Raw genomic sequence first — 13656 nt, forward strand, 5'->3', positions numbered from 1 at the left:
CTGCATTGGGCTCTCTGTTGTCATCACAAAGCCCGCTTTGGATCCTCTTTCCTTCTCTTTCTTCCCCTCCGTCACTAGCTCTCTCTCCTCTCTCTCTCTCTCTCGAAAATAAATAAGCATTAAAAAAATGTCTGATAGTTCTGGTCTCTAATGCTAAGGTTGACTGAACCCTGGGCTAAACATTATGCATGTATTATCTTCTTTAATTCCCACACAACTTGGTGAGCTAGGAGCTGTTATTTTCCCTAATTCACACTTGAAGAAACTGAGGCTTAGGCAAGTTCACTGGCTGTCTGGAGGCCCAACATCTAGTAAAAGATGAGTTGGAATTTGAACCCAAGTAGTTAAATGCCAGACCAAGGCAGCTGCATTCTACAGCCTCTTTCCTCAGAAAGAGGGGCTTTGGAAGATTGGTTATGAGTCTGCAGACAAGTGGCTCAAAGTCTAAGTCATTAATGACTAAAAGTTTATTTACAGGTTAAATCCCTAGCCTTTGCTGGTTAGTTTCCTACTGGACACAGAGTGCATCTCCTGTCCTGCCAGTCTTCCTAGTTTACCTTTTCCTTCCTAGGAGTCCTGAAGAGAGATTTTGAGTGGATCTCTGGAAGTTAATATCCACTGACTGAAAAATAACCCAATCTGTCTGTGTGTGCCTCCAACTTCCTCAGACCAGACTGGGTAAATCATCTATCCCATGGGTAAAACAATATTGGAACAGGCTTCTTGACTGACTTTTTTTTATTAGTGGGAGAAACAGGAACTGGTTAACAGCTCCACCTTCTTCAGCTTACTAGCTGTGTGGCCTTGGACCAGTGACTTAATTTCTATAAGTCTGTTTCCTCATATTAAGGAACTGGAGATAGTGGAGATAGTGGAAAGTACCCCATAGGATTAAATTAGATTTCCGTAAAATTAGTACTAATTAAATACCCAGTTAAATTACTCATTAAGTTAGTAAAGATTAAATTAGATGATATAATGGGCTTAGCGAACAGTGCTCAATATATAGCTACTATGGTTTTTATTTTGGTCTTTTAGAAATGTATCACTTAGAATAGAATTATAATAGGCTTTTTTTTTTTTGCACATTTATACATTTGTTATATCTATGTCTAAAATTTGAATTTACATAGTTATTTAGAACATTTAGCTTTAAGTTCTTACCAAAAAATTTCAGGTGCTAACGGAAATGTCAGCAGTCATAAAGGGAACCAGCAAAAGCTGCTTCGGAAGGAGAAGTGGTAATATGGACTTCCTTCTGTCTTGACTTGACTTGAGGGGAAGATGCCGCTGCTTATGTTGCAGTAATCTCTATGGGCAGGTGTTGAAATAGGCCTGGAGTGAGGAGTAGCAAAGCAGGACTGGCTTCCCAGAACAGGGTCTGGGTCTGGGTAGATGGTGTCAGGATTGGTGAAGAGAAGGGGAAAAAGTCTTGGCTAATGAATGCTCAGGAAAGGAACGCTCCATTAGGAGACAGCTGCCAAATAAGAGGGTGGCCTATACCACTTGCCCTGCTCTCTTCACCTTGCTTTACTCTTCAGAACAATGAATTCTGCACATTGACTGAGCTAAGAGAGTCTGCCATTTCCTGCAGGGAGAAATGGCTTTCCATTCTCTTTGTAGGAAGATACAAATGTTGTCTTCATTTCATATGTTTTGGTCTCAGGTTCAATTTTCAAAAGGTTTATTTTCCCTTCTCAAGAGCTGAACCTGAAATTCAGATGTACTAACACCAGATGGTGGTTGTTGATACTTGGAGACACAGTCAGCTAAGAAAAAGATTCAGTTTTTTAGAACTCAATAAAAACAATGGCATGAAGGGCCCAAACAGTGGGGTCTAGGTACAGGGACTTGGCTTGACTCACAGATAAAATTTTAAATAACCAGAGGAATGGATGAAGTTTATATCCTCTGACAAAAGTCCATAAATATTGTTTCTTGCATTGAGGCTCTTGATAAAAGTGGGCATCATGCAATTTGAGGTACACATTTTCTGTTAATACTAGAGATTTCTATTAAGACAACTGAATACAACTATATAAAATGCTGTATTTAATGCCAGTATATAAACTTTTTTATATACTTATATATATATAAGTATATAAAATTCCATATATATAATTATATAAATTATATAAAATTCATATATATAATTCCAAATTGTTACCAATCACAGATTAATCAAATTCTTGCCTTATGCTCAGAACTGTTTGGAATGCTCCTTTCTAACTCATCCTGAATTCTTTCCAGTGGCTTCTGATCTTCAGCATTGTCTGGTTTCAAAACCCCTTTCTCTCAGCCACATGCAGAACTCCAAGGGGGAACTATACAAAATTGCAAAATTAAAAAAAAAAGTCATCTCTGAACGTCAGGTCTTTAACATAGTGTGACAGTGCTGGTGGCCTCAGGAAGACTTTTTTTTTCCTTTGGCTTATTGTTACATCTTGAGAAAGTGTGATTTCCCAGAGAAGATCTGGATTTTTCTGTACCATTGAGACAGTGGAAATAGGCTTCTGATGGGGTTTCTTGGCAGAATGGGCAGTTGGATGTAGCAGAGCTTCCTTGATCTTCTAAGCCAGTGTGTACTCAGATCAGTCACATGTTGATTCCTTGGGGACCAAGTGTACAAAAACAAACAAAACTCACAGATGTATGAAAAGGAACTATTCAAAACAAGTGCACACTAGTAAAACAGTTGGTAGTGGAGTGGACAAGTGTGTGCTAAATTGAATCTAGAGTTAGCAGAGAAGGTTGTGATGAGATAGGGGAATCTTTATGAAGGAGATACATTTGAGTTGTTTTTCGGGAAGGACAGAAATTTCAGATTAATGGAAAATAGAGCATTTATATATGATAGTAATGTTTATAGGGCACTTACTGTATGTGGCAGGCAAAATAATGGCTCCCCCAAAAGGTTCACATCCTCATCCCTGGAACCTGTAAATATGTTGTACTTGATAAAAGGGGTTGTTGCAAATGTGATTAAGGTTAAGACCTTAAGATAGAAGATTATCCAGACTTATATGGTTGGGTCCAAACTAATCACAGGGGTCATTAAGAGCAGTGAATTTTTGATGGCCTATGTCAGAGTCAGAGAGAGAGATGTGAGAATGGTCAGAGAGATGCGGTGTTGCTGGCTTTAAAGAATGAGGAAGGGGGTCATGAGTTAAGAATTCTGGGTGGCCTCTATAAGCTGATAAAGGTACGGAAATGAATTCTCCAGAAAGGAACCAGTCATGGTGACACCTTGAATTTAGCCCAGTGAGACCCCTGTTGGACTTCTAACCTATAGAACTGTAAGATAATATATCTGAATGTTTTAAGCTACTAAGTTTGTGGTAATTTGTTACAGCACCATTAGAAAACTAATATGAGGGGCGCCTGGGTGGCTCAGTCGGTTAAGCGTCCGACTTCAGCTCAGGTCACGATCTCGCGGTCCGTGAGTTTGAGCCCCGTGAGTTTGAGCCCCGCGTCGGGCTCTGGGTTGATGGCTCAGGGCCTGGAGCCTGCTTCCGATTCTGTGTCTCCCTCTCTCTCTGGCCCTCCCCCGTTCATGCTCTGTCTCTCTCTGTCTCAAAAATAAATAAACGTTAAAAGAAAAAAAAAGAAAAAAAAAAAAGAAAACTAATATGAGACAGTGAGATGAGGTAGACCCTACAGTTGTGGTCACTTACAGATGCAGAAACTGAAAAAGATAACTAGGTTCCTGCTCAGTGTCACCCAGCTGTGAAGGAGCAGGGAATTAAATTGAGGACCCCTGTGTTCAGAGCCCATGCAATACCACCTCCCAGGAATTTTGTGGGAAGGAGGATGGAGGTAAGCTTCTAGTAAAAACTCACTGAAGGGAGTGAGTTACACAGCTGGATAGGAAAGAGCATGGTTCACTCAAAGGGAAGTTCAGTGGGGCGCCTGAGTGGCTCAGCTGGTTGAGCCACGACTTCTGCTCAGGTCATGATCTCAGTTTGTGAGTTGGAGGACTGCATCAGGCTCCGTGCTGGGAGCCTCGAGCTTCCTTCGATTCTGTGTCTCCTCTCTCTGCCCCTCCCCCGCTCATGCTCTGTCTCTCAAAAATAAATAAATGTAAGGAAAGGGCGGGGGGGGGGGGGAGTTCAGAGCCTTGGATTAATGGGGACTGGAAAATAGTTGTCCCTTGGGGCTAGGTTTGCATTCCTTGATTATCTTTCTCAGTCGCTGCTTCGGTCATGACAAACTGGTTTACTCAGAGTCCCACAACAAGTCATTATGCAGGACTCTCCTACATTAGTACTTTGCGAAGCCACGCCGCCTCTTTCCCATCTCTCTGATGCCTGCTCCTCTCAAGAGTTTCCACCCCTCCTCATCCTAGCTACAGCAACTGGAAGGCACTTGGGTTCAAGGATTTGAAGGGCCTAGGCATGAAGTCACACGTTGCTCTGAGCCTCTCTTGTATCCTTGCCATAAAGGGTCAAGACTGGCCACCGTGAACTTCCCGCAGGCAGAGATGTGAACGCACCCAGAACAGTAGTCATGGGATTTTCTTGGCACATTCCTAAAATAAATCTTACTCCCACACACAATTTTTATTGAGTGCACATTTTCTTTTCTCTGACTCTCCACCACACAGAGTACATCAGGCCTCCTCGTTAAATGTTCCCGTAGTTTTTATTACAGATCGAGGGTGGTTATTTCACGGTCGATCTGCTTCATTATTCAGGTATTTCCAGCGCGTAGCAGAGGGTGTGGCACACAGAATACAAGAATGTACGGGAAAGCCAGGTCTGTCACTAGATAGCAACTAGGGGCAAGTAGCTGGGGAGAGCCGAAGGCGACGCGTCTTCACTCCTCGCCTGGGCGGGCAGCACCTTGCGCTCGGACAGGTGCTGGCGCTGAGCCCGGGAGTCGGTCGCGTGCCCGCGTGCTGCCTCCCACGCACTCCGCGCGCCCCCGCGCCATCTCCCCGCTCGCCACGCCCCCTTCCCCACCCCCTTGCGCGCGCGCCTCAGGGCGCTCGCCCCCGCCGTCTGCGCGGCGCCGCGCCTCACCGGCTCCTCAGCTTCCAGCCAAGATGGCGGAGAATGGCGAGGGTCTGGGCACCGTCCCGGAGCACGAGCGGATCTTGCAGGAGATCGAGAGCACCGACACCGCCTGCGTGGGGCCCACCCTTCGGTAAAGCTCTCATTCCCCCAGGACCTCGCGCTGCCGCTGCTGGCGGCTCATGAGGAGCCGGGCGGGGCGTCAGCCACCGGCCGCGCGCGGGGCGTCCCGACAGGTGGTGCGCGCAGAGGCGGGCGGGGGCGCTCCAGGGCGGCGGGCCGAGACCTGGGCCCGGCCCGTGCGGGGAGGGGCCGAACGGACGGCTGCACCTGTCGGCCAGGCCCGCCTCAGCTGCAGGAGCTGTCACCACTCAGCCGGTGGGTGTGGCCACCGCGGCGCCTCTGACCGCGGGATCCGCGGCGCCGCCCCGCCCTGGCCTGGGGTCTGGAGGACGCGCCTTGGGCCTCCCGGGCTCCCGGCGGGGCTGCAGGCGGCTGTGCTGGGGCGAAGGTTAACTGCCAGCAGCCGGCGTGACTGAGGCGCGGAGGCGCGCGCAGGTGGAAACCCAGGCGCCAGGGGCTGCGGCGAGCGTGGGAGAATTGAAATTGGGCGGGAGACGCCGGCACCATTATCCCTCAGCGCGGCGGGAGTGGGAGTGAGCGGAGCGTGGGCGAGAAAGGAGCGTGAGCTAGCGGGGAGGAGCTGATGCTCAGGAGCGCGCTAGTGTTAAGGAGCGCTCGCCCGGCACGCTTTCTGGAGTTAGGGAAGCTTTTAACTATTTACGAACGTTTCATTAATTTTGCATTAACTTTCCCATTTATTTTTAAAAAAGAGGCACCCTTTAAAAATAGTACTAGATAATGAATATTCCAGACTGAATACTTGGCTGCCCTAATATAATAATAGAATATCAGCCGGGCACTGTTGTGATCCACTAGACTAGGTTAGGCATTCTCATCGAGAATAAGTGCCTTTTAGAGAAGCCTGATTGGCTCAGTCGGAAGAGCACGCGACTCTTCTTGATCTAGGTGTCGTGAGTTCGAGCCCTCCCTTGGGTGTAGATTACTTAAAAATGTGTAAATAAGTAAACTTAAAAAAAAAGAATAAGTGCCTTTTAAATATAAGGTTTCAACTCGTAAGGATAATAATGAAATTATTATTCACTTAAGGTACTTAGGCGTGATTGTGCTTTAACAGTATTTTCTTCAGGATACACTTCCTCGAAATGAAGCACTGTATGTTTTGTGGACTTGGATGTAGTATCAAGTGAAGCCATATCAAATTATAATGTAAATTCACCTTGCCCTGAAAGTCTGGAGTGTTTTGCCCTAGTCCTACTACTGGAGAAGTGTGCAGTCGTGGGCAAAAATCATTTAAGCTCTCTAAACCCCAATTTTCTTACTCCTGTACTTGGGGAGGGGGTGGGTGTTGAGATGCCCAGGGCGTTAGAGACCTTGCCTATTTGTTCACTGCTGTGCCCCTAACACCGAGCATGTGGTAGGCACCTGATGAATGTTTTTTTTGGTCACATGAAGTTCCTGCTATGCTCCGATAAGCATAATTAGTGCATTTCCTTAATTTTCCAACATAGTTTTTCTTTTCATAAAACTCTGTACGTTTGGTGATGAAAGTAGAAGTCATAGATTAAAAGGAAGCTTTGTTTTCCTTACTGCGTGGTGAAACTGAAAGAGTACAGTATGTGGTATAGTTATCAGAACAGCCAATTTTTAAAAATAGTATGGGTTATGAAGGAGAGACTTCCTGCTGGGAAAAAATGGTAGGCATTATCTTTGAAAAGAGAGGAAATTAACTTAGAAGAAAACTTTGAAATATATTGAGACTTTTGTAACACAAAAAGAATATATGTATTCACACTGTTATTCTGTTCTCTTTTGCTGGGCAATTGTGTCACTTTGTTGAAACCTATGCTGTTTCTTTGGTCAACTCCAGTGACTCATACTTACCCTGTATATATATATACACACACTTGTCATCTCATTTCAAGCACACTCTACATACACGCAGAAGGCACAGCTAGCAGTCGTTTCTCCTGAACAGTGTTTAAGCTATTACTGATTTTTCTCTAGGTTCCAATAAGTGCTAATATTAAATTTCTAAAAAACCCTTTTTTTGGAAAGATACAAAGTAAAATAGTATAATGAACCACCATGAAGCCATCATCTAGCTTCATTTCAACCCTGGCCAGTGTCATTCCATCTGTTCCCCTATCCACTCTCCCTCACCCTGGATTATTTTGAAGCGAATCCTGGACATCAAGGTGCCTATCACATGCTTGGTGTTAGGGACAGAGCAGTGAACAAATAGGTAAGGTCTCTAATGTCCTGGGCATCTAAACACCCACCCCCCTTTGCAAGTATAGGAATAAGAAAATTGAGGTTCAGAGAGCTTACTATTAAGATTAGTTTTTGTTACTTCCCAATTATCTTTTAGTTGGCCTACTGGCTTCTGATACTGTTTCTGTTTTTATTTTTTTCCTCCATGGGAGACTTTTTCAGCCTCACCTTTTCCTGATTTACTTTTTTTTTTTTTTTAAGTTTGTATATTTATTTAGAGAGAGAGAGTGAGGGAGGGGCAGAGAGAGAAGGAGGGAGAGAGAATCCCAGGCAGGTTCCACACTGTCAGCCCAGAGCCCGCAGTGGGGCTCGAACTCAAAAACCATGAGATCATGACCTGAGCTGAAACCAAGATTCAAATGCTTAACTGACTGATCCACCCAGGTGCCCCTTCCAGATTTACTTTTTATTCCTAATGATTAAATGAGAAGCATGTGACTTTTCATTGGAGCTGGCCTACAATATGGCTCTTTGACCACAGTGGAATTAAATTAGAAGTCGATAATAGAAAACGGGAAAATTCCTAAATATTTGGGCACTGAATAACACACATCTAAATAACCCATGGGTGAAAGAAGAAACCAGAAAAAAAAGATTAGAAGGTGTTTGAACTAAATAAAATGGAAACACATCAGAATTTGTGGGGTACAGCACACAGAATCTTTAGAGATTTGTAGTGTTAAATGTCTTCACTGGGAAAGAATGGTGTCAAATCAATGGCCTCAGCTTCTAATTTAAGAAACTAGGAAAAGAATAGCAAATGAAGTCAAAAAGAGCCAAAGAAAGGAGCTGATAAAGAAAGGGGATGATAAAGATTGGACTGGAAATCAATGAAAAGGGAAATAGAAAAATGATTGAGAGAGTCAGTGAAATGAAAACCTATTTCTTTGAGATTTGTAAAGTTGATAAATCTCTGAGAAAGAAAGGGAGAAGATACCAGTTATCAGGAATTACCAATTCCTGATACCAGTATCAGAATGAGAGGTGACATCACTGCAGATTCTACAGATATTAAAGGAAAATTATGAACAGTTTCATGCCGATACATTTGCCAACTTAGAAGAAATGGACAAATTCCTTGGAAGAGACAAACTATCAAGGTAATTTCCCCAAATTGGTCTTTAGATTTGGACAAAATCAAAATGCCGGCAGAAGGTTTTTTTTTTTTTTTTTGTAGAAATCAATAAGCTGATTCAGAAGTTCTATGGAAATCCATAGGACTGGGACGTCTGGGTGGGTCAGTCGGTTAAGTGTCTCACTCTTGATTTGGGCTCAGGTCATGATCTAACAGTTTGTGAGTTTGAGCCCTGGTTTGGGCTCTTAGCAGACAGTGTGGAGCTTGCTTGGGATTCTCTCCCTTTCTCTCTTTGCACCCCTGCCCGCCCCCAAAGTAAATAAATAAGCATTAAAAAAAAAAAAAAAAAAAAAAAAGAAGTGCATAGGACCTAGAAGAGTCTAACTTGGGAAAAGATGAATGGAGCTGGAAGACTTACACTACCTGTTTTTAAGATTTATTGTAGGGGCGCCTGGGTGGCGCAGTCGGTTAAGCGTCCGACTTCAGCCAGGTCATGATCTCGTGGTCCGTGAGTTCGAGCCCCGCGTCAGGCTCTGGGCTGATGGCTCGGAGCCTGGAGCCTGTTTCCGATTCTGTGTCTCCCTCTCTCTCTGACCCTCCCCCCTTCATGCTCTGTCTCTCTCTGTCCCAAAAATAAATAAAAAACGTTGAAAAAAAAAAAAGATTTATTGTAAAGCTATAGTAATCAAGCCAGTGAGATACTAGCATCAAGATAAACAAATAGATTCACGGGGCACCTGGGTGGCTCAGTCAGGTAAGCATCTCACTTCAGCTCAGGTCATGATCTCATGGTTCCTGAGTTAGAGCCCTGTGTCTGGTTCTCTGCTGTCATTGTAGGGCCTGCTTCTGATCCTCTGTCCCCGTTTGTCTCTGCCCCTCCCCTGCTGGCATGCACCTGCTCTCCCTCTGTCTCAAAAATAAATACTCACAAAAAAAGAGATAAATAGATCCATGAAACTGAATAAGAGACTCCTTAAATAGGTTCATACATGTGGTCAAATTAATTTTTGACAAAGACATAAAGGCAGTTCATTAAAAAAGGGTAGTTTTTTTAAAGTTTATTTATTTTGAGAGACAGCAGGAGTGGGGGGAGGGATAGAGAGAGAGAAGTAGGGAGAGAATCCCAAGCAGGCCCCCAGCTACCAGCACAGAGCCTGACGAGGGGCTCAAACTCATGAAACAGTGAGATCGTGACCTGAGCTGAGACCCAAGAGTTGGATGCTTACCCACCAGAAAATGGTAGTGTTTAAAAAAAAATTTTTTTAACATTTATTTATTTTTGAGAGATAGAGATAGAGCAGGTGCGGGGAAGGGGCAGAGAGAGAGAGAGAGAGAGAGAGAGAGACACACACACAGAATCTGAAGTGGGCTTCAGACTCTGAGTTGTCAGCGCAGAGCTGGTGCGGGGCTCTAACTCACGAACCACAAGATCATGACCTGAGCTGAAGTAGGACACTTAACCGACTGAACCACCCAGGAGGCCCGGTAGTGTTTTTAAATAATGGGTGGAACAATTGTATATCCATATGCAAAATAATTAACTTTGATCCATACTCTACACTATATTTAAAAAGTACCTCAAAGTGGATCATAAATATAAAATGCATAACTACAAAACTCCTAGAAACTGTATGCAAAAATCTTTGTGACTTTGGTTAAGGAGATTATTCTTAGATACTATTCCAAAAGCATAATATATAAAAGAAAAAATTGATACACTGGACTTCATCAAAATTGAGAACATGTGGATATCAAAGATACCATTAAGGGAATGAAAAACCACAGGCAGGTAGAAAATATCTGAAAAATCACATATCTCATTAAAAAAAAATAAGTTGTGGGGCGCCTGGATGGCTCAGTCGGTTAAGCGTCCGACTTCGGCTCAGGTCATGATCTCGCGGTTCATGAGTTCAAGCCCTGCGTCGGGCTCTGTGCTGACAGCCCAGAGCCTGGAGCCTGTTTCAGATTCTGTGTCTCCCTCTCTCTCTGATCCTCCCCCATTCATGCTCTGTCTCTCTCTCTCTCTCAAAAATAGATAAACATTAAAAAAAATAAAAAAAATAAGTTGTGTCCACACTGTATAAAAAAAGTCTTTGGGCCTAGATAAGAAAGCAAATGATCCAATTAAAAAATGGGTAAAAGATTTAGATACTTCACCAAAGAAGGTACACACAGGGCAAATAAGTGCATGAAAAGATGGTTAACAACATTAGTCGTTAGAAATGCAAATTAAAACTACAACAGTGAATCACACTATTGGAATGTTTAAAATTAAAAAGACTGACCATACCATGTATCCGTGAGGTTGTGGAACAACAGGCACTCTCATGAGCTGCTGTGGAAGTTTCACGGTGCCATTTATTATGTCGAAGAAGTTCCATTTTATTCCTAGTTTCTTGAATGTTTTTATTATGAAAGAATGTTCAATATTTCAGATGCTTTTTCTGCATCTATTAAGATGTTGTGTGGTTTTTAATCCTTTATTGTATTTATGTGGTATACCACATTAATTTTCAGATGTAAACCATCATTGTGTTTGTGGGAAAAATCTCACTTGATCATACCGTATGATCCTTTTTATATGTTGCTGGATTCTGTTTGCTAGTATTTTGTTTAGGATTTTTGCATGTATATTCATAAGAGGTTTTGGTCTATTATTTTCTGGGGATGCCTTTGTCTGGTTTTGGTATGAGAATAGTATCTGAGAGTGAGTTGGTTAGTGTTCCCTGAACTGAGATGACCATGTGGGTTTTTTTCTCCTTTGTTCTATTCATGTGGTATATAGTACATTGATTTTTTTTTTTTTTTTTTTAATGTTGAATCTCTCTTGCATTCCTAGGATAGATCCCATTTGGTCATGGTGTATAATCCTTTTACTATGCTGTTGGATTTGGTTTGTTACAATTTTGTTGAGTATTTTTACATCTATATTTGCAAGAGATAAAAGTCTAGTTTTCTTTTTGATGTCTTTATCTGGCTTTGGTATTAGAGTAATGCTGGTCTCCTAGAATAAGTTAGGGAGTGTCCCTCCTCTTACACTTTTTTGGAAGAGTTTGTGAAGGATTAGTGTTAATTCTCTAAATATTTGGTATCTGTGAAGCCATATGGTGTTTCTTTGGAGATTTTTGATTACTGAATCAATTTCTTGTAGAAATCAGTTCAGATTTTCTAGTCTTTTTGAATCAGATTTGTATCTCTCTAGAAACTTGTCCATTTCTTCTAGGTTATCAAATTGTTGGTATGCGGTTGTTCATAGCATTCCCTTTATAACCCTTTTTATTTCTGTGAGGTCAGTAGTAATGACCTCTTTCATTCTGGATTTTAGTAATTTGAGTCTGTCTTTTTTCCCTTGGTCAACCTAGCTAAAGGTTTGTCAGTTTTGTTGATCTTTTCGAAAAACCAAACAACTCTTCATTTTATTGATTTTTATCTATTTACTAATTATTTCATTTCTAATCTTTATTATTTCCTTTCTTCTGCTTGTGTTGTGTTAGTTTTCTTTCTATTGCTGCCTTCTGATGGAAACTTCGGCTCTTGATTTGAGATCTTTGTCATTTTTAAATACAGGCTTTTGCAGCTATAAATTTCCCTCTGAGCACTGCTTTAACTTCGTCCTGAAGTATTTTTAAAATTTCTTTTATGATTTCTTCTTTGACTCATTGGTTACTTAGAAGTGTGTTAATGTCCACATATTTGCGAATTTCTCAAGTGTCTTTCTATTAATTTCTAATTTCATTACATTGTGGTTGGAAATCATACTTTGAATAATTTCAGTTCTTTTAATTTTATTGAGGCTTTTATGGCCTAACATATGGTCTGTTCTGGAGAATGTTCCATGTGCACTTGAGAGGAATGTCCATTGTTAGATAATGGATAGCTTTTATTTTGTGTTGTTTTGGACCCTGTTGTTGGTGTGCGCTGTATGTGCATAATTGTCATATATCCCTGATTGATAGACTTTTCTACTATCATAAAATATTCTTTATCTGTAGACTTGTTTTAAAGTCTATTTTGTCTGATATTAGTTAAGCCACTAGCTTTTTTATGGTGGCTTTTTGCATCATATGTCTTTTTCTGTACTTTTAATTTCATCCTGTTTTTATACTTAAATCTAAAGATTGCCTCCTATAGATAGCATATTGTTGGATCTTGTTTGTCACCCATTTTAACATTCTGCCTTTTGTTTAATCCATTTATGGATTTAATGTTGTTATTTATCTAGTTATATTTATTTTACTGACATTTTACTTATTGTTTTCTATATGTCACATTTCCTTTTTGCTTCATTGTTCCTTTTTTCAGCACTCTTTTTTATTACGTGAATATTTTTCCAGTATAACATTTTAATTTAATGATGTTTTTCAGTATCTTTTAAAAAGTTATTTCTTGGGGCGCCTGGGTGGCTTGGTCGGTTAAGCGGCCGACTTCGGCTCAGGTCATGATCTCACGGCCCGTGAGTTCGAGCCCTGCGTCGGGCTCTGTGCTGACTGCTCAGAGCCTGCAGCCTGTTTCAGATTCTGTGTCTCCCTCTGTCTCTGCCCCTCCCCTGTTCATGCTCTGTTTCTCTCTGTCTCAAAAATAAATAAACGTTGAAAAAAAATTTTTTTTTAAAAGTTATTTCTTAGTGGTGGTTCTCAGGATCAATTTCAGGTTTATTCTAACTTAATTCCAGTGAAATACAGAAATGTTAATTCTTTATATCTCTATTTTCTCTTTCCCTTTTTTGTCCTATTTTGTTATAGGTCTTACGTCTATATATGTTACAAACCCAACAGTACATTGTTGTAATTGTTATTTTATATAACTTTCTGTTTTTTAAAGAAGCTGAGAGAAGAAAGAAGAGCAAGTATGTATTTATAGAGTTTGTTACAACAGTATTAACCCTTAATTACCATTTCTGATTGTCTTTATTTTTTGCTGGGTTGTAGGATGTCATCTTGTGTCATTTTCTTACTCCAATACAGCTTTGCTCCTACACCTCCTTTTTGCTCTTACTGTCAAATATATTACATTTATGTATGTTAGGCCCACAAATAGAACTATGCACATGTTGTTTTTTGCAATTGCTTTTTAAGTCAGTTAAGAGAGATGCTATTTATACTATCTTTTATAATTACACAGTTAGCTTTACTAGTGTTCTCTCTCTCTCTCTCTCTCTCTCTGTGTGTGTGTGTGTGTGTGTGTGTGTGTGTGGTTATATTGACATCTGGGCTC

The 13656-nt window shown here is 41.4% G+C and overlaps 1 protein-coding gene across 5 annotated transcripts in view; it reads left to right on the top strand.

Moving 5' to 3' along the window:
• Positions 1–13656, top strand: part of EXOC6 (exocyst complex component 6) — a 299891-nt gene that overhangs the window by 85893 nt on the left and 200342 nt on the right. The window contains exon 1 of one of the 5 annotated variants that reach the window (XM_042960756.1): positions 4988–5145. The exons of 3 other annotated variants lie outside the window; for them this stretch is intronic. In XM_042960756.1, the coding sequence (XP_042816690.1) occupies positions 5045–5145 (101 nt within the window). In that variant the 5' untranslated portion in view covers positions 4988–5044. Of the gene's footprint in view, positions 1–4987; positions 5146–13656 lie in introns of those variants that run through there. One more of the 5 variants, XM_042960758.1, reaches the window with a different exon arrangement.

Source organism: Panthera tigris, chromosome D2 (assembly GCF_018350195.1).
Source record: "Panthera tigris isolate Pti1 chromosome D2, P.tigris_Pti1_mat1.1, whole genome shotgun sequence".
Lineage (NCBI taxonomy): Eukaryota > Metazoa > Chordata > Mammalia > Carnivora > Felidae > Panthera > Panthera tigris.